The 27,322-nt window shown below is 42.3% G+C and overlaps 2 protein-coding genes across 2 annotated transcripts; one reads left to right on the forward strand and one right to left on the reverse strand.

Moving 5' to 3' along the window:
* The first annotated feature begins 3,164 nt into the window (after positions 1–3,164).
* LOC125214587 (microtubule-associated protein 70-2-like) lies at positions 3,165–8,712 on the forward strand. Its single transcript, XM_048115677.2, has 11 exons — positions 3,165–3,625; positions 3,854–3,939; positions 4,722–4,787; positions 4,893–5,063; positions 5,149–5,319; positions 5,416–5,571; positions 5,674–5,820; positions 5,943–6,014; positions 6,101–6,631; positions 6,708–6,895; positions 8,233–8,712. Exons 1-11 carry the CDS (start codon positions 3,376–3,378, stop codon positions 8,270–8,272), a joined length of 1,878 nt encoding a protein of 625 aa, XP_047971634.1. The 5' UTR covers positions 3,165–3,375; the 3' UTR covers positions 8,273–8,712.
* A 6,760-nt stretch (positions 8,713–15,472) lies between these two features.
* LOC148934344 (uncharacterized) lies at positions 15,473–21,852 on the reverse strand. The gene is made up of 2 exons (XM_089062274.1): positions 18,890–21,852; positions 15,473–16,232 (listed from the first exon to the last, which is right to left on the reverse strand). Exons 1-2 carry the CDS (start codon positions 21,850–21,852, stop codon positions 15,473–15,475), a joined length of 3,723 nt encoding a protein of 1,240 aa, XP_088918400.1.
* Between the last annotated feature and the right edge of the window lie 5,470 nt (positions 21,853–27,322).

The raw sequence follows: 27,322 nt of genomic DNA on the forward strand, positions 1-27,322 counted from the left end.
CATCGGAAAAATAGAGAAGATAGAGACTAGAGGCTATTTATGGTCCTCTTATTTATTGGAAAAGTGTCATGATTTCAGGATTTAATTCGAGTAAGATTATTTTAAAATAATTAATGAATTTTACTAACTACAAAATGAAATGTTGGGTAATTTAAAGGGATAGATTTTATGTGTATTTTCCATAGATTTATAACATTTCAGATTGATTTATTCTGTAATACCGTTAAAAAAAATTATTTTACATAACTCGCCCTGTATCTAATAGAGATAAATCATTTACATCTATTCTTATAATTATGGATTAATTGTACTCCACGTATGTTGCCCTATATTTCAAACTGATAAATCAATATATGGGAATATATCCCAGCATCGAGCCACTCTTAATTTATCTCGAATCTACAATATAGTTTTGTAGATAAATATTAGTTGTACATTATTTTTTTCAACAAGATCTTCAAACCACTCTAATTGAGCTCAAAATTTTGGAATATATTTTCAAAATTTCATGGGTGATTCCTCTATTATTTAATTGTTTATTATGATAATTTTTTATCTCCTATGATTTAATATTGCAATATTATAGTTTAAGATTAATTGTTTCATAGTAATATTTATTATTGATCCATATTTTGATACTCCCTCCATGCACGAAAAACAAGGCACATTTGCCATTTTGGTTGTCCACAAAATGCCATTATGATTAATTTAAATGCATATTATAACTTTTAATCACAATTAAGTTTACAAAGAAATGGAAGCTGATGGGGTTGCAACAAAGAAATGGAAAGTCAAATGACTCAACCATCCCATACACTATAATAGTTGGTGGATTTGGATGAATGCAACCAAGATTTTTTTTTTACCATTCATATAACTCTATTGTAAAACATTTCTTGATATAAGCATATAAATAGATTTACAAGCCAAGATTCAGGTAAAAAAAACATCTACTATCAGTAAAGATTATCAAGTAGGCTGCCCAATGTTAGATATCAAATACATATCTAAAACCTCCAAAATAGAATAAGTGATCAACAACGTAAAATTGAACGGGGACGGAGGGAGAATTTTATTGATATTTGGATTATTTGTTGGTCATGATGAGTGAAGTATATTTTAAAGTTAAGGGTTTAGGATTTAGGTTTCAAGGTTTGGGTTTTTAGTGTATAAGGTCACTATATTGCAATGAAATGAAGCTCGATTAGGAGTGCAATCTTAAATTATAGCTTTTGATAAACAATATCATAAATCTCATTAGGAGAATTGGTGATTATACATTCTTTAGGTTTCTTTGTTTTGTGTGATGTAAATTTGCTTTATTTTTTAGTCTCACGGTCAGAGTCATTTTTCCATTTTACAAAAATAATGTACAATATTATTTTCCACGTATTTATATTTTAGCTGAATCCCAACATGAGCACGATTAAATGTCAACACATATTTGTGTTGGCATTTTAATAAACTGTGTTGACATTTAAATATCAATGTCAACATAATGTATTAAAATATCAACTTAAGTTTATGTTGACATTTCAGTATCATCGTGTTGACATTTTTAATAGATTGCACTGATGAGTTAGCAAGTTAGCAATTTAAGGAAAATATGCAACGGATCACACTCATGTGATCATATTTATTAAAAATATAGAAATGTACATGGATTTTTTTTTCAAACTTGCGATATCCATATTTTTTTTTCTGTATTTATGTATAGTTGTCAATATTATCATTATATAATAAAATTTTCTTATGTCAAATTTGTGACACAAATTATTATAAACTCATCATTTGTATATCACAACTTTATTTTAATAAAATTCACTACTTTAATCAAATGTATTATTTATATTTATTATTAAATACATTACTATCTCCGTCCCCCAAATTTTGACACAGTTTACCATTTCAGTTCGTCCCTGAAAATTTGACACACTTCACTTTTACCATTTTTGGTAGTGGACCCCATATTCTACTAACTCATTCCTACTCACATTTTATTATAAAACTAATATTTTAAAAGTAGGACCCATATCCCACCAACTTTTTCAACTCACTTTCCATTACATTTCTTAAAATTCGTGTCGGGTCAAAGTGTATCAAAATTTGGGGGACGGAGGTAGTATAATTTAAGACCCCATATAATTTTATTATTTCAAAAAAAAAAATTCATATTTGAAGAGAATAAAGTGGACCGTGCATAGCACGGATGTGATACTAGTTAAATCTATAAAATATGAGTTTATTAGTAGTTTAGCTCAAAAAAATATTCAAAAGATGAAAAAATCTCTGACATTTGATATTTTTAAAGTTTGATTACTTGCAAAGTATACTAATCCAAAATTCAGGTGCTAGTTTTCTCTTTTAAATAAAATCATAGTAGATAGCACAATGTGCTTTACGGTCTTAGTATGATGACAAAATGACTCTATTACTATGGAAAGTACTAAAATAGCAAAATGATTCTATTACTATAGAACGGAGGAAGTAGTATGTAACCGTGTAGTTACAACTTACAAATAATAACCGATAAAAATGTCGACACTTGCATTTGTAAAAAGTTTCTTCTTGTTTTCATTCAAATGAAAATTTATTTTTTAAACGTGTAAAGGTAATTTGTATTATTAATATAATTTCCTTTTGTTTCACGACCGATGAACTCAGTTTTTAGATTATGTACGATCTAAACGATTTAAATTTATGCAATTAATTTTAAAAATTTAGAGCTTTAATAGTGAAAATAACGTTGCCATCATCAACTGTATTAACTATCCGATTTAAGGTTACACATGCGTGTATTCAATGTAAGAATTTCAACCAACTCAAATATTGTACGTAGATGGATTTATTAGAAAAGGGCATTTAATTAAGATTTATCTGTGTTGTTAGTATTTCCTAGTAGGAGAGGATTATATTTTAGTGAAGGTATCTTAATTTAAAGACAGGTAGATTGAATTAACATAATCTCACTCTGCTTTTTGAAAATTGCTTCAGCCACTCCCCTAATTATTAATATGACAAATCTACCCCGGGTCTTTCACGGAAGTCTACTCAATTCAAGTTGTTTCCGAAGGGTTTACTGGTCATTATGCAGAAAAGTTTTTTGAATTTTTTTATTTTCCTTTTTTCTAGAGAGAGAAACAAAATCACGCCGATTTGAACTCAGTCCCAAATCACTTCTCTCTCTCTCTCTGAAAAACTCTATCATCTTCACTCATATTATACCCACTGCAGCAGTGTGCACTGTTTTTAAATTAATCTCTCCCAAATCTCTTCTCACCCGCTCATAAATTTGTATCTATACAGGCATTGTGATAATTAATACGCAAGGCTTCGGAAATTTGATGCGCGGTGCGAGGAGAAAATAGATCAGTGATGGCGGAGGTTTCCGGCGAGGGAAGTGCTGCCTTTGCGGCGGAGCGGAATCCCGGAGAGGCCAGCGGCAATGCGCAGACGTCCACGCCGCTAACCGTGTCGGCGTCGTTCAAGGAGGGAAGCAGCAAGGGTTCTTCGCGGCGGAGGGCGTCGGTGCGGCCGAGCCTCGACGCGGATGAGTTTATAAATCTGCTCCATGGTTCGGATCCGGTGAAGGTGGAGCTCAATCGACTGGAAAACGAAGTCAGAGGTGAGTCTCTTCAGCTGGATCCACTAGATTCTCACTCTGATATGTGCATTTAATTAGGGGATTGTAAATTTAGAAATAATAGAGATTAATTGCAAGCTTCGAACAAAATCATATCCTAGTTTATTTATCCATATTTGCTTTATCTTTATTTTTAAAGGACCACTATGTGATGTTTTAGAAACTTATGAGATGAAAATGGACACTTTAGCGAGGGCTGCTGTTTTGCAGATAAGGATAGGGAATTGGGAGAAGCCCATTCTCAGATCAAGGCGTTAAAGTTGTCCGAGAGACTTCGTGAAAAAGCTGTTGAAGAGGTTTCTTTTGCTCTTATTTTAAATTTGTTTTCGTGGACTAATCTATATTCTGTGTTCAGAGGAAATGGGGTTGGTTGCGAGGGGAGGGTATTGGGATGAGTTAAGGGATACCTGTGTACAACAATCCAATTTTAATCTTTTATCATCATATTATACTTTGACAATATTGTGATTCCGTAATTGTTGTTGGTAATGACTTGTTTTACCACTCTTGAAAATTGAAATCATCGCTGTTAGACTTTCTTAACCGTCCTTATTCGAGTGTTTGTGTTTTCAGTCTCTGTTAGTGGCTATACTGGTGGCCATCTTGATCTCAGCCTTGTGTATAGCATTTTATATGTAAAAAAACTGGGAAGAGTTTTCTTTTTCTTCACTAAAAGTCTAAAACTAGGGATGCAGTGTTGTTTTGAGAACTAATTTCCCCATAGGTCAGTTTCCAAGTTCCATAGCTATAAAAACATTGGAAGAAAGATATGAGGTTATCAGGTTATTATATTTCTTTTGTCGGTATTATAACATATGCAGACCCATGTCAATTTAATGGATCATGTATTGGATATGACACCATCAATTTAGGTTGCTAGTGCTCTTCCATTTCAGAAGAACTCAAGAGTCTAAAATAATTTGGCTTGGGCCATTAATCTGAAGTCAGGCTTTCATGTATATCGTAGTGGTTATGTGTTAAAAAACTGTTTAAGCTAGTTCATTTTCTTCCTTCCCTGCAAGTACCTTGATGAACTTGAATCATGTCAGATATCTGAGGTTTCTTTGTTTTACTTTAGCTAACTGATGAGTTGGGAAAGGTGGATGAGAAGCTCAAATTAACAGAATCGCTTCTGGAAAGCAAGGTACTTTTTCTATATTTTCTCCTTCCCCCTTTTCTTCCGGGTTATATAATTTTGATAATGTTCGTTCTTTAACTAACATTCATGGGAATTAACATTTGTGGGCAGAATCTTGAAATCAAGAGAATTAATGATGAAAAGAAGGCTTCCATGGCTGCTCAATTTGCAGCTGAAGCCACTCTTAGGAGAGTTCATGCTGCCCAAAAGGATGATGATATGCCTCCAATTGAAGCAATCTTAGCTCCATTGGAGGCTGAGCTCAAGCTTGCTCGCCAGGAGGTCCGTGTCTCTTTGCTTCTGATCTTGTCGTTGAACTACATTTATTGAGAGCATTAATGAAATAACCTTGCCTAGTTCCTTCTAGATGTCAAAGCTGCAGGATGATAACAAAGCACTGGACCGGCTTACAAAATCAAAAGAGGCTGCTCTACTTGAAGCAGAGAGAACTGTACAGGTAGCACTGGCAAAAGCTTCTATGGTCGATGACCTTCAAAACAAGAACCAAGAACTGATGAAGCAGATAGAAATTTGCCAGGTTTGTGATGTTCTCTCTTTTATTTTTCTAAAAGAAGTTTGAAGGCAGACAAATTTGTCTTCTTCCTCTAATGAAAGATCATATATGCTTGATCAGGAAGAAAATAAGATACTAGACAAAATGCATCGGCAAAAGGTTGCCGAGGTTGAAAAACTTACGCAAACTGTACGTGAACTCGAAGAGGCTGTGCTTGCTGGTGGCGCAGCTGCCAATGCTGTACGGGACTACCAACGTAAAGTTCAGGAGATGAATGTAATGTTCTATACGCATCAACACTGTTCAAATCATCATTACTTGTACAAAACTATTCTATTATTTTCTTTGCATAAGTGACTAAAACTATTTTAATTTCAGGAAGAAAGAAAAACTCTTGATCGGGAATTAGCTCGTGCCAAGGTAACGGCTAATAGAGTAGCAACTGTGGTGGCTAATGAATGGAAAGATGCTAATGACAAAGTAATGCCTGTCAAACAATGGTTAGAAGAAAGAAGGTTCTTGCAGGTATTTAGTTATACATCCTTTCTTTGCTTGTCAAAATTATATGTATGTGATAGTGGGAGTAGTAGTTTTCACAAGTCAATACTTTGAGTAAGTTCTCATAATATCATTCTCTATCTTCAAAGGGGGAGATGCAGACACTCAAGGACAAGCTAGCCATCACTGAGAGGGCAGCAAGATCTGAAGCCCAGTTGAAAGTAAATGGCTTATTTTACTATGTTGTTTTAAAATCAGAAAGCTTGACTAAAATATAATGAATCTAAACATATATCTTCCTCACCAGGAAAAGTATCAGCTACGTTTGAAAGTTCTTGAAGAGACTTTGAGATCACCAAACACAGCAACTCGTGGTACACCAGAGGGAAGAAGCTCAAGCAATGGCCCTTTACGACGCCAGTCGCTGGGTGGAGCTGATAACATTTCAAAATTGACTTCCAATGGCTTCTTACCCAAGAGATCACCATCATTCCAATTAAGATCTTCTGGTAGCAGTTCAGTCTTGAAACATGCAAAAGGGACATCAAAGTCATTTGATGGTGGTTCAAGATCTTTGGACAGGTCCAAAGTTCTCTTAAATGGACTAGGACCAAACTTTAAGCAGAGCCAATCTTGTGATGGAACTAAGGAAACTGAGACAGAAAGTAGTGCATGGAAAGCAACTCAAGTAGAAAAACCTAGTGACATACAAGTTACTGAAAAAGAAGATAGTGTGCCTGGGTTGTTATACGATATGTTACAAAAAGAGGTGATTTCATTGAGGAAGGCTTGCCATGAAAAGGATCAAAGCCTCAAAGACAAGGATGATGCAATTGAGGTTGATTTCTTTCCTTTCTAAGTCCTTTGTTGCTATTGTCTTAATGCTAAAGGTTTTTGGTCCTTTCCACAATCAGATGTTAGCAAGGAAGGTAGAAACTTTGACTAAAGCAATGGAAGTGGAGGCCAAAAAGATGAGAAGGGAGGTGGCTGCTATGGAGAAGGAGGTGGCTGCAATGCGGGTGGACAAGGAACATGATAATAAGTCCAAAAGGTTGGGTAATTCAAAGAGTTCAGTGAACAGCTCTCAGATGCTTCCTGGAAGGTATGCTGTATTAGTTCTTGACAAGGGCCAATGACTCCACCCACTCCCACTCCATTCCCCATTGTATCATTATCATAACATAGAGTATGCTTGGAAGTTCTATTGTGCTTGGTTTTCCATTAGAAGACACCTACTGGAAATATATTGTCGTTGGTTCCGAACAGCAGGAACTGATTTGACTTATATTAGTATTTAGAAACGTAGTTACTTGACTGCGTATGCCAAAAATCTATTCATACTAGGATTGTCTTGATGAGTAAACCTGTCTTAAGTATTTTTCCTTGTTAGTCTTTCTCTAGCCTTTAGGTATATATGCTGTGGATCAGATGCAAAAAAAAATTCTGGACACGCGTAGCATGGGAACTGAATCTTGGATGCATTAGTACACTGTTAGCTGCCTATGGAATCTTAGATGCATTAGTACACTGTTAGCTGTTAATGGTTTAATTCTTTTTTATGGACCTTTGCATACTTGGTGTGTAAATTTTTTGGCAAATACCCATTTTCATATCCTCTATCTCTGATATTATATATCATCTATTCCACTATATTTGTGTGGTTTAATTTTTTTTATATTATACATTGCATTTTCCGGTAGACTCATTTTTTAAAATCTTCTCCTAAAAGTCACCTAGTTTATGCTGAGCATTTTTTTGTCTTTTGCTCATGTTCTCCTTAGCACACTGGTCTTGTCACATGATGTGTCCTGGTTTTCTGATATTGTCCCAGCTACGTTGACCTCTCCACCGTATGCCAACATTAAATAGCAGCCTATTTTGTTGACTTCGTGTGTCGAATCATGATGGCTAACTATTCATTGTTGTACCAACTAATGATATTTATTTCTTGGAAACCATGCATTGGATTGTTCAATGTGGGTTCAGTATTTGAATCATAACTGTCACGATTTCACATTGAGCTGCTTAGTCTTCCTTTGCCTGATGTGGTTTGGAAGCATATCGATTAGGATTAATAACTTAATTTTCCTGTGCAGCACATAATTGTTTTTGAAGCAATTGTTCATATTCAAGCTCGACTAAATGCTGGATGCCCATGATTATGACATGAACTACTGCCCAACAGAAGTCGTTTAGTCATCTTATATTCTTATTTGCATGCATAAAACTTGTCAAGATTTTTGAGAGATGCATATTGCTCCCCCCCCCCCCCCTCCCAGTATCAATAATTTTTTTTTTTGTGGTGCTTCACTTAATGTTGTTAATAGTTATCATCTGCACTTATTATGTACGTCCATGAGAGCCCCCCTTCTGTTTTGCTCTGAGTCTTTATTTGAGACCATCACCATAATTTATGAATTAACGCATAATTATCTGCAGGACTGTAACAAGAAGCGGCCTGACTCACAATAGCAGATAATCCAGTCACAACATTGAGGGATTTGGTTGTTTCGTCCTTCTCATTTTCTAATTTCACCCTTTCACTGTTGTTTGTATAATCGTAACAAGCATGCCAATGGCTCTTTGGTTGTGGGAAGAGAAGAAAATGATGCAAAGATGATGAGGGTTCGTGGAAAAACGATAGGTGTGCTTCTGACTTAGACTACTATAATCACTCCTCTGCGCACGAACGGGAAGGCATGAAAGTGGAGCTAACTTTTTGGCTGATGATATATTTGAGTGGCAGTTTAATATGTTGTATAGGTAACTTGTTGGCTTATGGGTTGCCCGCATACTGTCGTCCTCTCTATTATTTGCAGTCTATATTTGGAATCTGCAGTTTAGTGTGATTGGTATTTGTCGAGGTTTGTCGATATTCTTGTTATCCGATAAAATATCAGATTTTTCCATTTTGGTGAACTTTTTGGCATTCGAATTCTAGCTCTAGCAAATGTTGATGGGCATGCTACATTATTTTTATTTGTTGTGTGTCTGCCAATTTGCTCTGATTATTAATTATCTCAAGATCATTGGAGTTGTGAGAATTCGTATGAATACAGTCTGTATATATTAACTTGTCCAGGTTGGTGTGACCTCGTGGTCAAAATATTCTTTGCAAGGCTCTGGGCTTGGTGTATGTGTCAGAGTGATTTGCTTTGCTTTTGTTAACAGAATAAAGAGATGATGCTTTCATTATCATATAGGAATCATATCATTTTAGTATCTGGGAATTCTCAAAATATTGGATCATGTTGCTACACATAAATGCAATGTATGTAGGGAAACTTGAAATCTTATTATCGGATCACATGTTGCCCTATTTTCCCCTCAACTCATAAATAAATGGTGAATCATGAAAACCCATAACTTTGAATAAAATATCTAGTTAACAGTCGGTGGATGGGTGGTTTGTATGACAGTGAGATGTCATTGTTGGTTGGGCCTTCCATAATTCAATTATTCTATTTCGTCATATTTAAGTGATTATGAATCGTTTTGCTTCAAGATACTTTGAAATAAAGCTAATATTAGTATATTAGTAGTAGTACTCCCTCCGTCCGCGAATAGGAGTCCCGTTTTTCTATTTTAGTCCGTCCGTGAATAGGAGTACCGGTTCACTTTTACCATAAATGGTAATAGGGTCCCACCTTCCACTAATTCATTTCACTCACCTTTCATTTAAAACTAATATATACAAGGGGAATCCTTATTCTACTAATTTTTTTCCACCCACTTTTCTTAACATTTCTTAAAACCCGTGCCGCCCATTAATGGAACTCCTAATGGCGAACTGAGGGAGTTCTATATAAGGGTGTGTGTGTTAAATGTTAATAATAAATTGGGGAGACTGTTACCTTGGTATCCAGACAGACGTTCACGTATCTCCGTGGTTTTGTTCGCAAAAAACACGGTAAAATGGAGTGGGAAAATGGGATTTGGTTATCAATTGGCATTATAGTATAAATGAAATTTGAAGTAGAAATAGAGGAATAGACATCATTAAAGCTAGATCGGAATTGGTAACCATTGTCTATTACTCTGCTATTTAGTTAACTTGCTGCCATTGATTCTAGTAGTTGGGCGGCACCTATCATTTGTTTATGTTTATTATCTCCTTTTTTATATTTTACTAAGAAATTGTTATTTAAAATATGCTACAAATATATGATATATTTATTTTATATAAAGAATTTAATTATAACAAATGTCTAATTACAAATATTACTATATTGTACGGAGTATGCTTCTAGACTCTGTGATGAAATTACATTATGCTATAGGTTTTTGCTCAATAAATAATAGCTATATTTTTTTATATCAAATTAAAATTTCGTACGGTGTCATTGTTTCTATGCAACTTGATTATACTGGTTATTTCTTTTTTGCAAATTTAAGCTTTTATGGATATTTATATAAACAAATATGCCACATAATATATGTAACTATAGGTGTATATAGAGTGCATATGCGAATTTGTACATATGATTTGATCAAAATTTTTGATACTATAATTGTCACGACCGCACTTTGCTAAGGATAGCGAAAGCAGGTAAATCGCGACTAATGGGGGATTAAAGAAACGGGGAAAGAAAAAGGGGGAAAGAACTTGTGAATATACTCGAAGGCCAAATCGAACACTTCATAGAATAGAAGCCAAATGTACCATTTCATGGTCTTAGAACTAGAATGAATATTACATCAATAAATCAGAGTTCGAAGGTGAGATTCTAAGATGTCTCACTTCACAAAAGTGCAGCGGAATAAGTCCATACTAGACGACTTCGTGTATGAAGACACGAATCGTGAAAGATCCACTTGATTATTTAGTAGCATCGACTCCGATCATTTCTCCCTCCTCTTGACGTTCAACCTGCACATTTATAAATACATGCAGGGCTGAGTACAAGAGTACTCAGTGGACACATGCCGAAAACAAAACATACAAGTATATAGTTGTCATCCATCCACAGTATCGCACGGGGGTTTTTCTTAAAAGGCCCGAGCATACTAAATTCTTTTGTGAGCTAAAAGTTCGATTGATCAATCTAAGTTCTCCAAATCACTCGCCTTATCTGAGAATCGTGTACCGTGAAGGTGGCCACCTTCAGCGGACACATCGCCGGCCAACAGCTGATGGCTCACGGCTCTCGTGCACATTATTCCGAACAGGATTTGCGGTCCTATTGGGAACCGAATTCTTTAAACTCGGGCTGGCATCGCCAAAACCCACGGGCTGCAACCCCAACAGATAGGCCTCAAAACAAACATTTTATGGCATGACAACAACTTTAAAACAATCACTGCTTCATTTTTGAGAAAATGATTTTTCATAACTTCAAAAGTATTTGCTTTATATCCACACTATAGTGCTGGATATTAAAAGAAAGCCCACCTGATATGCTTATGTCTCAACTCAATTACTCGCTTTGGCCTCACTCGCCTTCGAGCAATTTATCCCATGAAAATAAATAGCGTAGCACGCTAATTAATACTTGAATTATTCCTCTTTAGAAAGAATGCATGCATCCTATTGGATAGCACCTATATCTCAGTCTCGGCTTATAGGATTTTTCTTAATCCTACCTCGGCTTCACTACTCTGCAGAGTTTATTTATTCTCTTTACTAACTTTGGAGAAATTCTATTTTTCTCTAACTTAAATATTCGGGCACTTATTAACAAGAATAAGAATTCTTGGAAAGTCTCTTCTTAAATCCTTTTCTTCGGATTTTTCTTAAGGCCGCCCATGGCGTCGCGGGGCGACGCCGGTCGACTTTCGCGTCTCCCACTTTACTACTTTATTCTCCAGGAATCTAAATAAAATTATTCGAAAATTTATTCCTCGACCTTCGAGCTCCAACTCTAATTTTTTCCATCTTTGGAAACTTAGTAACTTATTCGGGAATTAATTAATTGAGCTCCAACTCATTTCTTAAATTAAATCCCAACTTCTCATAATTAAATCCTTGGCCCAAACAATAAATCCACTGGCCCAAATTAATAGAAATTCCTTGGCCCAATTCTTAATTAACTACTAAGGCCCAACAATCAATAAAATAAATTGGCCCAATTGCCAAAAATTAGAAATGGGGCAGCCCACATTATACTCCCTCACCCATCGGTCAACTCTCTCTTTCTCTCCCACATTTCTCAATTTGCAGATTGGGGAAAACTAGATCGGAGGAGGAATGGCGGCGCTTCCTCTACTCTTCGCTCCGCGACCTCTCCGGCGAGTCGCCATCTCCGGCGTCGCCGGAGCTCTCTCTTCCTCCCCCCTGCAACCAATTCTCTGTTCATCTCTTAGTTCCAAAACAAAATCCATAGATTAAAAAAAAACAGAGGCGGCGCCCCTCTCTTCTCCTTCTCACTCCACGGCGGCGACTCCACCGCCGATGTCGCTTCTCCTACCGGCTCAACGGCGGCACTGAAAATTTCACACCTAACTCCATATAGGTGGTGTCTCCAAATTTTCAAGGCGTGGACCACTGCCGCCAGTTCTAGGTCGTGTGTTGGATAGTTGAGCTCGTGTGGCCTGAGTTGCCGTGATGCATAAGCAATCACCTTCCCGTTCTGCATCAACACACATCCAAGTCCGCTCTTAGAGGCATCCGTATAGACAACGTAGTCCGTCCCTGGTTCTGGGACTGCTAGTACGGGTGCGCTGGTCAACTTCTCCTTTAACAGCTGAAAACTCGCCTCGCACTCAGGAGACCATGAGACTTTGGTTCCCTTCTTGAGTTGCTGAGTCATCGGCGGTGCAATCTTCGAGAATCCTTCAATGAATCTTCTATAGTAGCCAGCCAGTCCTAAGAAACTTCGGATCTCGTTGGGCGTAGTTGGTACCTTCCAATTTCGTACCGCCTCTACTTTTGCAGGGTCCACTTGGATCCCTTCCGCTGTCACAATATGTCCAAGGAAATTCACCTCATTGAGCCAAAATTCACACTTGCTGAATTTGGCGTACAACTTCTCTGCCCGAAGCGTCTCTAGAGCAGTCCTTAAATGCTCCTCATGTTCCTTCCTATTCTTAGAGTATATCAGCACATCGTCAATGAAGACTAGGACAAACTTGTCGAGGTAGGGGTGGAAAACGCGGTTCATCAGGTCCATGAACACTGCCGGTGCATTCGTTAGTCCAAACGGCACCACCGTAAACTCATAGTGACCATATCTGGTTCGGAAGGCCGTCTTGGGCACATCCGCTGGTTTAATCTTCAGCTGATGGTATCCCGACTTCAGATCCATCTTAGAAAATACGCTAGCTCCTTTGAGCTGGTCAAACAAATCGTCGATTCTGGGTAAGGGATACTTGTTCTTGAGAGTCAGCTTGTTAAGCTCTCGGTAGTCCACACACATCCTCATGGTCCCGTCTTTCTTCTTGACGAACAGTACAGGTGCTCCCCATGGCGAGACGCTGGGTCTGATGAATCCCAGGTCCAGGAGTTCTTGCAGCTGTACCTTCAGTTCATCTAGTTCCTTTGGGGCCATTCGGTATGGTGCCTTTGATACTGGAGCAGATCCTGGTTCTAGATCGATAGTGAACTCCACTTGCCTGTCTGGCGGCAAACCCGGTAGTGTGTCAGGAAACACATCCGGAAATTCGCGAGCGATGTCTACCTCTTCAAATTTCCTTTCGTCTTTCTCCTCTTTGTTCAAGTAGACAAGGTATGCGGGGCATCCTTTCCCCATCAGCTTGTTGGCTTGCAACATCGAGATTACAGATTTTCGCGTTCCTAAAGAAATGACGTGAAAGCGGGTAGCTTCACCTTCGGGGTTTCCAAAAGAAATTTGCCTCTCCTTGCAATGGATCGTGGCATGGTTTTCAGCCAGCCAGTCCATTCCTAGTATTATGTCCACATCCCACATGATCATAACACTCAAGTTGTTCGCTACAATCTTAAGTTCGCCCAGAGTGATCTCTAAGTTCGAGCAAATACGAGAAATCTCTATACATCCTCCTACTGGGGAAACTACTTCCATTCTATGTTCTGACTCCTTAGTAGCGAGTTTCAAAGTAGTCACGCAATTTGTAGAAATAAACGAATGCGAAGCACCAGTATCAAACAGAAGCATAACAGGGGTATTGAAGATCTTACCCATGCCTGCCAAGTTTCCCTGGTTCACCTCTGGCTGCTTCTGCCTCATTGCATAAGCTCGAGCCTGTGATGGGAGTTTTGGCCTCTGCTGTTGATTCTTTGGCGCCTGCTGTGGATTTGCTACAGGTTGAACATTCATTGCGCGCAGTTGAGGGCGCTGAGCTGACGGGTGAGATTTTGCCCCCGTCCCTGAAGTCTTGTTTGGGCAGTATTTGGCAAAGTGCCCAGTCTTCCCGCAGTTGAAGCAACCATCAGTCCCTGACTTGCAGATGCCGCTGTGCAGTCTGTTGCATTTGGGGCATGAGTTGGACTTTGGGGTATTCCCCTTGAATGACCCAGGGGTAGTTTGATATCCGCCACCTTGTGGCTTGCTTGGTCCATATCCTCCCCGCTTAGGCTCAGATTGGGCCTGCGGTCCTTCCCATTTCCTCTTGTCCCTGGATGCTTGGGACTGAGTTGGGGGTGGAGTATGATTCACAGCTGACCCGGTTTTCTCTCCTGGCATAGCTGCCTCAATGTCCAGTGCTCGTCCTAGAGCTTCAGTGTAGGACAGTCCTTCATGACTGGCCAGAGTCATCCTTATCTCGTACCTCAGACCGGTACAGAATTTCTCGGCCATCTTTTGGTCGGTGTCCACCTGATCTGGTGCGTACCGAGCCATCTCACAGAACATACGATCATAATCAGTCACTGACATCCGTCCTTGTTTCAGATGGTAGAATTCTACTTCCTTCTTCTTCCGGTAGCTCTTAGGGATGTACTTGCCATAGACCTCAGCTTTAAATTCCTCCCAAGTCATCTCCCTGAGCTGCTCTGGAGTCATGGTCTTCTTCCTTGCTTCCCACCAGAAGTCAGCAGGTCCGATCAGTTGAAACGTCACGCAAGACAGACGCTCTTGGTCTGTGCAGTGCAGAAAGTTGAATATGCGCTCCAGTGTGCGTATCCAAGTTTCAGCAACAGTTGGGTCTCCTAACCCATTGAACACTGGTGGATTCTGTCTCAGAAACATCTCTTCGACCTTACGGTCCTGTGGCTGGGGTGGTGGTGGAGGTGGTGAAGGCGGTGGAACAGGTGATGGGGGTGGTGTTATTTCATACCAATCTCCTTGAACTTCTTCCTCCAAGATAGGGAGTTCCCTTCGGCTTCGACCTCGGCCTCTCCCACGTCCTCGGCCTCGTGGCCCATCAGCTCTCCTTGGAGGCATCCTAATAGTTCGTGCAATTACTCGTTAAGTACTAACAAAATTTTGAGGGCAAAACATAACAACTGAGTCATGGAAGCGAACACAACTTTTCCAACATAACTGATTTTCCATAAAAACCATCAGATCAGTACATCGTCAAAGGGATGAAAGAGTCTGCCTCGAAAGGACTTTTTACAAAAGATGAATCCTAGAACGTACACCCAAGGACGTATTGTGAAGCCCCGATACTGCGGAACATCACTAAAGTACTTAGCCACTGCCCTCCTAACATCCCGGGTCTTATGTGCTAACAAAACGTGATCTACTGAAAGTCCTAAAAAGAAAAGAACAACTACATCAGAACGCCATCATACTAGGACGTTTCTAATGGTACAGCCTCTCTACTGCTCATCGTCTGATCCCTCCGAGCTCACTCCCGAGCTCCCCTCAAAGTCATCATCACTGTCCTCGACCAGAATGGGATCATCTGCCCCTGCTCCCGGTAGATCCTCGTGTGCAGGCTGGGGCACCTCTGGGAACAGAGCCTCGTCTAGGTCCATCTCAACTCGGAGGGCTCGCAGCCAAGCCTCCCACTCCTCTGACTGTCGCCGCAGCTCGGCGTGAAAGTCCTCATCCCAGACGTGGGTCCGTAGTGGCACGTGCACCTCTAGCCTCTGCCCCTCCCTCTCGGGGGCTCTCTCCTGTGCTACCACCGCACGGTCCATCCATGGCTCCCCTAGGTCCTCCTCCTCATCCATAGCAACCATCGGGGCCTTGCCCCGCCCCTCGGGGTCATACCCCGTGCCATCTAGCCGACGCATCACTGGCTCTCGGCTGGTACCTGGGGGTAGATCGGTAACAGGCTGCCGGGACGACCCTGCCTCGTGGTCATGAACTCCCCGTGTGCCGTCCTTGGGACGGATCGACGATCGCCACTGAAGTGGGGGTGGCGGTAGGTCACCTTCCGCAATAGGCGGAACCTCTGGGTAGTGTACGGAATGTAGGAAAACGAACGACACGAAGCCACGAAAATCCCCCACCTCCTCCTGGGTGTCGATCCTCCTATAGATATAGCTGCTGGACAGCCACTCGGCCCATGCTCCCCACTCCTTGGGGAGTACGGAGATCAGCGCCGCCGTACTGGTGGGTCCTCTCCCACAGCTGGTAAAACCTGCTCACGATCGGTACTATGCTCTCCCCTACGTACGGTCGATAAGCTCTGAACTCGCGGAGTGCGTACTCTGCGCAACTCTCATAAATACTCAACGGGGGTCTAGTGGGATCACGTCCCTCCATCTACACAAAGGGTACATCACAGGTCAGAAGGGGGTACTCAAAGAAGAACGTAGCGTAAAAGCGATGCATGAGAGTCTAAGTCAAAGGAATCCTCAACTAGAGCCACTATATTGTGTGATCTAACGTCAACAAACTAAGTTCACACCTCAAATCTAACGTTTCTAAAGGTTCTCGCGAAACGTGATGGAATCGATACTCTCTTTCGAATCAAATCGAGTGGCATAGCCACCGCGAGGATCTATCTTGTGCTATTCCCTTATAGCATCGTTCCTCATTTTCCTTTTCAACATTTGCCCCTCTTGTGCTCTCGTGCACTGGGCATCGGCTCTCCCCGCGCAAAAGTCGTGTCACCGCGGATCACGCTTTCGTGCCTAACTCTTTCTAGCATCGTCTCAAAATTGTTGCTTAGGAAAGCAATTATAGGATTTACAGTTCATCCTTTGTAGTCCCATTTTGAGCTACATTCTCCTAGGAAACTCTTTTTCACACTATGTTCTTTTCATTTTCGACTGGGATTATCTCTGGTCACACTTGCATCGGTTATCTCAAAATTCCACTTCTTTACTTCCAACTTGGTTGAACGTCTTGGAGATGATCGAGTCGATTACTTGGAATGATCTAGTGAACAAGTCTAGATCTTGACTGAAGAAAGTTTGGATCTCAGAGCAGAAAAGAAACTGAGTGCTCTGATACCACTCTGTCACGACCGCACTTTGCTAAGGATAGCGAAAGCAGGTAAATCGCGACTAATGGGGGATTAAAGAAACGGGGAAAGAAAAAGGGGGAAAGAACTTGTGAATATACTCGAAGGCCAAATCGAACACTTCATAGAATAGAAGCCAAATGTACCATTTCATGGTCTTAGAACTAGAATGAATATTACATCAATAAATCAGAGTTCGAAGGTGAGATTCTAAGATGTCTCACTTCACAAAAGTGCAGCGGAATAAGTCCATACTAGACGACTTCGTGTATGAAGACACGAATCGTGAAAGATCCACTTGATTATTTAGTAGCATCGACTCCGATCATTTCTCCCTCCTCTTGACGTTCAACCTGCACATTTATAAATACATGCAGGGCTGAGTACAGGAGTACTCAGTGGACACATGCCGAAAACAAAACATACAAGTATATAGTTGTCATCCATCCACAGTATCGCACGGGGGTTTTTCTTAAAAGGCCCGAGCATACTAAATTCTTTTGTGAGCTAAAAGTTCGATTGATCAATCTAAGTTCTCCAAATCACTCGCCTTATCTGAGAATCGTGTACCGTGAAGGTGGCCACCTTCAGCGGACACATCGCCGGCCAACAGCTGATGGCTCACGGCTCTCGTGCACATTATTCCGAACAGGATTTGCGGTCCTATTGGGAACCGAATTCTTTAAACTCGGGCTGGCATCGCCAAAACCCACGGGCTGCAACCCCAACAGATAGGCCTCAAAACAAACATTTTATGGCATGACAACAACTTTAAAACAATCACTGCTTCATTTTTGAGAAAATGATTTTTCATAACTTCAAAAGTATTTGCTTTATATCCACACTATAGTGCTGGATATTAAAAGAAAGCCCACCTGATATGCTTATGTCTCAACTCAATTACTCGCTTTGGCCTCACTCGCCTTCGAGCAATTTATCCCATGAAAATAAATAGCGTAGCACGCTAATTAATACTTGAATTATTCCTCTTTAGAAAGAATGCATGCATCCTATTGGATAGCACCTATATCTCAGTCTCGGCTTATAGGATTTTTCTTAATCCTACCTCGGCTTCACTACTCTGCAGAGTTTATTTATTCTCTTTACTAACTTTGGAGAAATTCTATTTTTCTCTAACTTAAATATTCGGGCACTTATTAACAAGAATAAGAATTCTTGGAAAGTCTCTTCTTAAATCCTTTTCTTCGGATTTTTCTTAAGGCCGCCCATGGCGTCGCGGGGCGACGCCGGTCGACTTTCGCGTCTCCCACTTTACTACTTTATTCTCCCGGAATCTAAATAAAATTATTCGGAAATTTATTCCTCGACCTTCGAGCTCCAACTCTAATTTTTTCCATCTTTGGAAACTTAGTAACTTATTCGGGAATTAATTATTTGAGCTCCAACTCATTTCTTAAATTAAATCCCAACTTCTCATAATTAAATCCTTGGCCCAAACAATAAATCCACTGGCCCAAATTAATAGAAATTCCTTGGCCCAATTCTTAATTAACTACTAAGGCCCAACAATCAATAAAATAAATTGGCCCAATTGCCAAAAATTAGAAATGGGGCAGCCCACATTATACTCCCTCACCCATCGGTCAACTCTCTCTTTCTCTCCCACATTTCTCAATTTGCAGATTGGGGAAAACTAGATCGGAGGAGGAATGGCGGCGCTTCCTCTACTCTTCGCTCCGCGACCTCTCCGGCGAGTCGCCATCTCCGGCGTCGCCGGAGCTCTCTCTTCCTCCCCCCTGCAACCAATTCTCTGTTCATCTCTTAGTTCCAAAACAAAATCCATAGATTAAAAAAAAACAGAGGCGGCGCCCCTCTCTTCTCCTTCTCACTCCACGGCGGCGACTCCACCGCCGATGTCGCTTCTCCTACCGGCTCAACGGCGGCACTGAAAATTTCACACCTAACTCCATATAGGTGGTGTCTCCAAATTTTCAAGGCGTGGACCACTGCCGCCAGTTCTAGGTCGTGTGTTGGATAGTTGAGCTCGTGTGGCCTGAGTTGCCGTGATGCATAAGCAATCACCTTCCCGTTCTGCATCAACACACATCCAAGTCCGCTCTTAGAGGCATCCGTATAGACAACGTAGTCCGTCCCTGGTTCTGGGACTGCTAGTACGGGTGCGCTGGTCAACTTCTCCTTTAACAGCTGAAAACTCGCCTCGCACTCAGGAGACCATGAGACTTTGGTTCCCTTCTTGAGTTGCTGAGTCATCGGCGGTGCAATCTTCGAGAATCCTTCAATGAATCTTCTATAGTAGCCAGCCAGTCCTAAGAAACTTCGGATCTCGTTGGGCGTAGTTGGTACCTTCCAATTTCGTACCGCCTCTACTTTTGCAGGGTCCACTTGGATCCCTTCCGCTGTCACAATATGTCCAAGGAAATTCACCTCATTGAGCCAAAATTCACACTTGCTGAATTTGGCGTACAACTTCTCTGCCCGAAGCGTCTCTAGAGCAGTCCTTAAATGCTCCTCATGTTCCTTCCTATTCTTAGAGTATATCAGCACATCGTCAATGAAGACTAGGACAAACTTGTCGAGGTAGGGGTGGAAAATGCGGTTCATCAGGTCCATGAACACTGCCGGTGCATTCGTTAGTCCAAACGGCACCACCGTAAACTCATAGTGACCATATCTGGTTCGGAAGGCCGTCTTGGGCACATCCGCTGGTTTAATCTTCAGCTGATGGTATCCCGACTTCAGATCCATCTTAGAAAATACGCTAGCTCCTTTGAGCTGGTCAAACAAATCGTCGATTCTGGGTAAGGGATACTTGTTCTTGAGAGTCAGCTTGTTAAGCTCTCGGTAGTCCACACACATCCTCATGGTCCCGTCTTTCTTCTTGACGAACAGTACAGGTGCTCCCCATGGCGAGACGCTGGGTCTGATGAATCCCAGGTCCAGGAGTTCTTGCAGCTGTACCTTCAGTTCATCTAGTTCCTTTGGGGCCATTCGGTATGGTGCCTTTGATACTGGAGCAGATCCTGGTTCTAGATCGATAGTGAACTCCACTTGCCTGTCTGGCGGCAAACCCGGTAGTGTGTCAGGAAACACATCCGGAAATTCGCGAGCGATGTCTACCTCTTCAAATTTCCTTTCGTCTTTCTCCTCTTTGTTCAAGTAGACAAGGTATGCGGGGCATCCTTTCCCCATCAGCTTGTTGGCTTGCAACATCGAGATTACAGATTTTCGCGTTCCTAAAGAAATGACGTGAAAGCGGGTAGCTTCACCTTCGGGGTTTCCAAAAGAAATTTGCCTCTCCTTGCAATGGATCGTGGCATGGTTTTCAGCCAGCCAGTCCATTCCTAGTATTATGTCCACATCCCACATGATCATAACACTCAAGTTGTTCGCTACAATCTTAAGTTCGCCCAGAGTGATCTCTAAGTTCGAGCAAATACGAGAAATCTCTATACATCCTCCTACTGGGGAAACTACTTCCATTCTATGTTCTGACTCCTTAGTAGCGAGTTTCAAAGTAGTCACGCAATTTGTAGAAATAAACGAATGCGAAGCACCAGTATCAAACAGAAGCATAACAGGGGTATTGAAGATCTTACCCATGCCTGCCAAGTTTCCCTGGTTCACCTCTGGCTGCTTCTGCCTCATTGCATAAGCTCGAGCCTGTGATGGGAGTTTTGGCCTCTGCTGTTGATTCTTTGGCGCCTGCTGTGGATTTGCTACAGGTTGAACATTCATTGCGCGCAGTTGAGGGCGCTGAGCTGACGGGTGAGATTTTGCCCCCGTCCCTGAAGTCTTGTTTGGGCAGTATTTGGCAAAGTGCCCAGTCTTCCCGCAGTTGAAGCAACCATCAGTCCCTGACTTGCAGATGCCGCTGTGCAGTCTGTTGCATTTGGGGCATGAGTTGGACTTTGGGGTATTCCCCTTGAATGACCCAGGGGTAGTTTGATATCCGCCACCTTGTGGCTTGCTTGGTCCATATCCTCCCCGCTTAGGCTCAGATTGGGCCTGCGGTCCTTCCCATTTCCTCTTGTCCCTGGATGCTTGGGACTGAGTTGGGGGTGGAGTATGATTCACAGCTGACCCGGTTTTCTCTCCTGGCATAGCTGCCTCAATGTCCAGTGCTCGTCCTAGAGCTTCAGTGTAGGACAGTCCTTCATGACTGGCCAGAGTCATCCTTATCTCGTACCTCAGACCGGTACAGAATTTCTCGGCCATCTTTTGGTCGGTGTCCACCTGATCTGGTGCGTACCGAGCCATCTCACAGAACATACGATCATAATCAGTCACTGACATCCGTCCTTGTTTCAGATGGTAGAATTCTACTTCCTTCTTCTTCCGGTAGCTCTTAGGGATGTACTTGCCATAGACCTCAGCTTTAAATTCCTCCCAAGTCATCTCCCTGAGCTGCTCTGGAGTCATGGTCTTCTTCCTTGCTTCCCACCAGAAGTCAGCAGGTCCGATCAGTTGAAACGTCACGCAAGACAGACGCTCTTGGTCTGTGCAGTGCAGAAAGTTGAATATGCGCTCCAGTGTGCGTATCCAAGTTTCAGCAACAGTTGGGTCTCCTAACCCATTGAACACTGGTGGATTCTGTCTCAGAAACATCTCTTCGACCTTACGGTCCTGTGGCTGGGGTGGTGGTGGAGGTGGTGAAGGCGGTGGAACAGGTGATGGGGGTGGTGTTATTTCATACCAATCTCCTTGAACTTCTTCCTCCAAGATAGGGAGTTCCCTTCGGCTTCGACCTCGGCCTCTCCCACGTCCTCGGCCTCGTGGCCCATCAGCTCTCCTTGGAGGCATCCTAATAGTTCGTGCAATTACTCGTTAAGTACTAACAAAATTTTGAGGGCAAAACATAACAACTGAGTCATGGAAGCGAACACAACTTTTCCAACATAACTGATTTTCCATAAAAACCATCAGATCAGTACATCGTCAAAGGGATGAAAGAGTCTGCCTCGAAAGGACTTTTTACAAAAGATGAATCCTAGAACGTACACCCAAGGACGTATTGTGAAGCCCCGATACTGCGGAACATCACTAAAGTACTTAGCCACTGCCCTCCTAACATCCCGGGTCTTATGTGCTAACAAAACGTGATCTACTGAAAGTCCTAAAAAGAAAAGAACAACTACATCAGAACGCCATCATACTAGGACGTTTCTAATGGTACAGCCTCTCTACTGCTCATCGTCTGATCCCTCCGAGCTCACTCCCGAGCTCCCCTCAAAGTCATCATCACTGTCCTCGACCAGAATGGGATCATCTGCCCCTGCTCCCGGTAGATCCTCGTGTGCAGGCTGGGGCACCTCTGGGAACAGAGCCTCGTCTAGGTCCATCTCAACTCGGAGGGCTCGCAGCCAAGCCTCCCACTCCTCTGACTGTCGCCGCAGCTCGGCGTGAAAGTCCTCATCCCAGACGTGGGTCCGTAGTGGCACGTGCACCTCTAGCCTCTGCCCCTCCCTCTCGGGGGCTCTCTCCTGTGCTACCACCGCACGGTCCATCCATGGCTCCCCTAGGTCCTCCTCCTCATCCATAGCAACCATCGGGGCCTTGCCCCGCCCCTCGGGGTCATACCCCGTGCCATCTAGCCGACGCATCACTGGCTCTCGGCTGGTACCTGGGGGTAGATCGGTAACAGGCTGCCGGGACGACCCTGCCTCGTGGTCATGAACTCCCCGTGTGCCGTCCTTGGGACGGATCGACGATCGCCACTGAAGTGGGGGTGGCGGTAGGTCACCTTCCGCAATAGGCGGAACCTCTGGGTAGTGTACGGAATGTAGGAAAACGAACGACACGAAGCCACGAAAATCCCCCACCTCCTCCTGGGTGTCGATCCTCCTATAGATATAGCTGCTGGACAGCCACTCGGCCCATGCTCCCCACTCCTTGGGGAGTACGGAGATCAGCGCCGCCGTACTGGTGGGTCCTCTCCCACAGCTGGTAAAACCTGCTCACGATCGGTACTATGCTCTACCCTACGTACGGTCGATAAGCTCTGAACTCGCGGAGTGCGTACTCTGCGCAACTCTCATAAATACTCAACGGGGGTCTAGTGGGATCACGTCCCTCCATCTACACAAAGGGTACATCACAGGTCAGAAGGGGGTACTCAAAGAAGAACGTAGCGTAAAAGCGATGCATGAGAGTCTAAGTCAAAGGAATCCTCAACTAGAGCCACTATATTGTGTGATCTAACGTCAACAAACTAAGTTCACACCTCAAATCTAACGTTTCTAAAGGTTCTCGCGAAACGTGATGGAATCGATACTCTCTTTCGAATCAAATCGAGTGGCATAGCCACCGCGAGGATCTATCTTGTGCTATTCCCTTATAGCATCGTTCCTCATTTTCCTTTTCAACATTTGCCCCTCTTGTGCTCTCGTGCACTGGGCATCGGCTCTCCCCGCGCAAAAGTCGTGTCACCGCGGATCACGCTTTCGTGCCTAACTCTTTCTAGCATCGTCTCAAAATTGTTGCTTAGGAAAGCAATTATAGGATTTACAGTTCATCCTTTGTAGTCCCATTTTGAGCTACATTCTCCTAGGAAACTCTTTTTCACACTATGTTCTTTTCATTTTCGACTGGGATTATCTCTGGTCACACTTGCATCGGTTATCTCAAAATTCCACTTCTTTACTTCCAACTTGGTTGAACGTCTTGGAGATGATCGAGTCGATTACTTGGAATGATCTAGTGAACAAGTCTAGATCTTGACTGAAGAAAGTTTGGATCTCAGAGCAGAAAAGAAACTGAGTGCTCTGATACCACTCTGTCACGACCGCACTTTGCTAAGGATAGCGAAAGCAGGTAAATCGCGACTAATGGGGGATTAAAGAAACGGGGAAAGAAAAAGGGGGAAAGAACTTGTGAATATACTCGAAGGCCAAATCGAACACTTCATAGAATAGAAGCCAAATGTACCATTTCATGGTCTTAGAACTAGAATGAATATTACATCAATAAATCAGAGTTCGAAGGTGAGATTCTAAGATGTCTCACTTCACAAAAGTGCAGCGGAATAAGTCCATACTAGACGACTTCGTGTATGAAGACACGAATCGTGAAAGATCCACTTGATTATTTAGTAGCATCGACTCCGATCATTTCTCCCTCCTCTTGACGTTCAACCTGCACATTTATAAATACATGCAGGGCTGAGTACAGGAGTACTCAGTGGACACATGCCGAAAACAAAACATACAAGTATATAGTTGTCATCCATCCACAGTATCGCACGGGGGTTTTTCTTAAAAGGCCCGAGCATACTAAATTCTTTTGTGAGCTAAAAGTTCGATTGATCAATCTAAGTTCTCCAAATCACTCGCCTTATCTGAGAATCGTGTACCGTGAAGGTGGCCACCTTCAGCGGACACATCGCCGGCCAACAGCTGATGGCTCACGGCTCTCGTGCACATTATTCCGAACAGGATTTGCGGTCCTATTGGGAACCGAATTCTTTAAACTCGGGCTGGCATCGCCAAAACCCACGGGCTGCAACCCCAACAGATAGGCCTCAAAACAAACATTTTATGGCATGACAACAACTTTAAAACAATCACTGCTTCATTTTTGAGAAAATGATTTTTCATAACTTCAAAAGTATTTGCTTTATATCCACACTATAGTGCTGGATATTAAAAGAAAGCCCACCTGATATGCTTATGTCTCAACTCAATTACTCGCTTTGGCCTCACTCGCCTTCGAGCAATTTATCCCATGAAAATAAATAGCGTAGCACGCTAATTAATACTTGAATTATTCCTCTTTAGAAAGAATGCATGCATCCTATTGGATAGCACCTATATCTCAGTCTCGGCTTATAGGATTTTTCTTAATCCTACCTCGGCTTCACTACTCTGCAGAGTTTATTTATTCTCTTTACTAACTTTGGAGAAATTCTATTTTTCTCTAACTTAAATATTCGGGCACTTATTAACAAGAATAAGAATTCTTGGAAAGTCTCTTCTTAAATCCTTTTCTTCGGATTTTTCTTAAGGCCGCCCATGGCGTCGCGGGGCGACGCCGGTCGACTTTCGCGTCTCCCACTTTACTACTTTATTCTCCCGGAATCTAAATAAAATTATTCGGAAATTTATTCCTCGACCTTCGAGCTCCAACTCTAATTTTTTCCATCTTTGGAAACTTAGTAACTTATTCGGGAATTAATTATTTGAGCTCCAACTCATTTCTTAAATTAAATCCCAACTTCTCATAATTAAATCCTTGGCCCAAACAATAAATCCACTGGCCCAAATTAATAGAAATTCCTTGGCCCAATTCTTAATTAACTACTAAGGCCCAACAATCAATAAAATAAATTGGCCCAATTGCCAAAAATTAGAAATGGGGCAGCCCACATTATACTCCCTCACCCATCGGTCAACTCTCTCTTTCTCTCCCACATTTCTCAATTTGCAGATTGGGGAAAACTAGATCGGAGGAGGAATGGCGGCGCTTCCTCTACTCTTCGCTCCGCGACCTCTCCGGCGAGTCGCCATCTCCGGCGTCGCCGGAGCTCTCTCTTCCTCCCCCCTGCAACCAATTCTCTATTCATCTCTTAGTTCCAAAACAAAATCCATAGATTAAAAAAAAACAGAGGCGGCGCCCCTCTCTTCTCCTTCTCACTCCACGGCGGCGACTCCACCGCCGATGTCGCTTCTCCTACCGGCTCAACGGCGGCACTACCCCGTCGCCCAACTCCAAATGAAAGCCCTTAATTGGGGGTGAAGCAGTGGCGCCTCCACTCTTCTTTCTCACTGTGCTCGCTGCCGGAAATCCGCCGGTCATCTTCTCCGCCGAGCTCTCTCTATTTCCCTCTCAGCGAATCCGGCAGCAGAGAGGAGGCATCGCCTCCTTCTCCCTCTCTCAGCCGCGGCTTGCAGCTGCTCCGCAGAGCTCCTCGGAGTCCCGCCGTCGCCGGCTGCCTCGCCCCTGCTGCCGCCGTGATCCGCAGCTTCTCCGCGGAGGTTCTTCGGCTCCGTCGACACTCGCCCTTGCCCGGCAGCCCCTCCGCCTAAGCTAAGTCTTCTCCCCCTGCCCCTTACTCCTTTTTTTTTTAGTTATGGCAATGAGTGCTTGATGGAAAACTTGATGGGGCATTTGTTGTTTTCATAGATTAAATTCTTGAGAGCTTAAGGGATTGGTGATTTGTTGTTGTCCTTGCGATACATGTTGTTGGTTCATGACTGCTTGCTATTGTTATGACTATTCTATTGAGCTTCTATGAATCTAAGTTCTCATGACTTGCTCACACTATTGTGCAACACTATCGATCTAATTTCTTGGCTAAGTGTTGGCAACTCTACATGATGCAAGAGGGTGTTGAGGAATTTACCTCACTTGGTGAATCCTTGAACCTTGGCTGCCACTTCCTTCTCTCTGCCCCCGCCTCTCCTTCGATACTTCTTACAAAATTCAAACTTTGGGGTGCTTGAGAGGTATGGGAGAGAAGTGGCGTTGGGTGGTTTATATAGCCACTTTGCTTGGCTGTTTGTGATTGGAATCTTGGAGGCAAAGGCTCCTATTTTGGGGTTGCTAGCTCTTTCTCTTTCGAGCTTGATGATTGTGAGATTCTTGCCAAATTGATGAAATTTTTGGATGACATCCTTGGCTGTATTTTCAGCCTTGTTCTTGGTGTAAGGAGGGGTCTTGTTTACTCCCTTTTAGGCCTAGATGATGACTTCATCCCTTGTCTACTATTGTCTCTATTGCTCTATGTGGAGAATTGGGGATGTCTCGGTTCTTGGGCATATTTTTCGATTCCATGGCAGCAATGTGATGTCTTGATCATCACTTATACCTTATTGGTGAAAGCCAAAATCCTTGCTCTTTTATTGGAATTTTTCTAATCTCTTTGGTGGCTATTTCTTTATAGGTTTCTTTGGTGTAGCTTGGCTATCAAGATGGTGTAGAAGTCGAGAGAGAGGAAGAGATGATCTTCCTCAAGATCCTCATGGTCCTCTTCTTGGAAAGATCCAAATGTTGGTTTGGGAGCCATAGTCATACTTTCCATTTTCATGTAATTAGAGTCTCTAGAGAAGAGTTGTAATATAAGAGTGTATTGTCACTTTCACTTATGTAAGCACTATGTGAATAAATGTATCTCCAACATTCTTGTACAACTTTTTCTTCAATTCTTTATCTAATAAAAGCATAGCTTTACTTTTATCCTTGAACCCAAAATTTCCTTGCACTTTATTCCTTCCACGAAACATACTTAAATTACTCCAAAGTCGAATACAACGAGGAAAGTACGATTACACATCTT

Source organism: Salvia hispanica, chromosome 1 (assembly GCF_029641045.1).
Source record: "Salvia hispanica isolate PSC_SH4W2 chromosome 1, Shi_PSC_v1, whole genome shotgun sequence".
In the NCBI taxonomy this organism is placed as follows: domain Eukaryota; kingdom Viridiplantae; phylum Streptophyta; class Magnoliopsida; order Lamiales; family Lamiaceae; genus Salvia; species Salvia hispanica.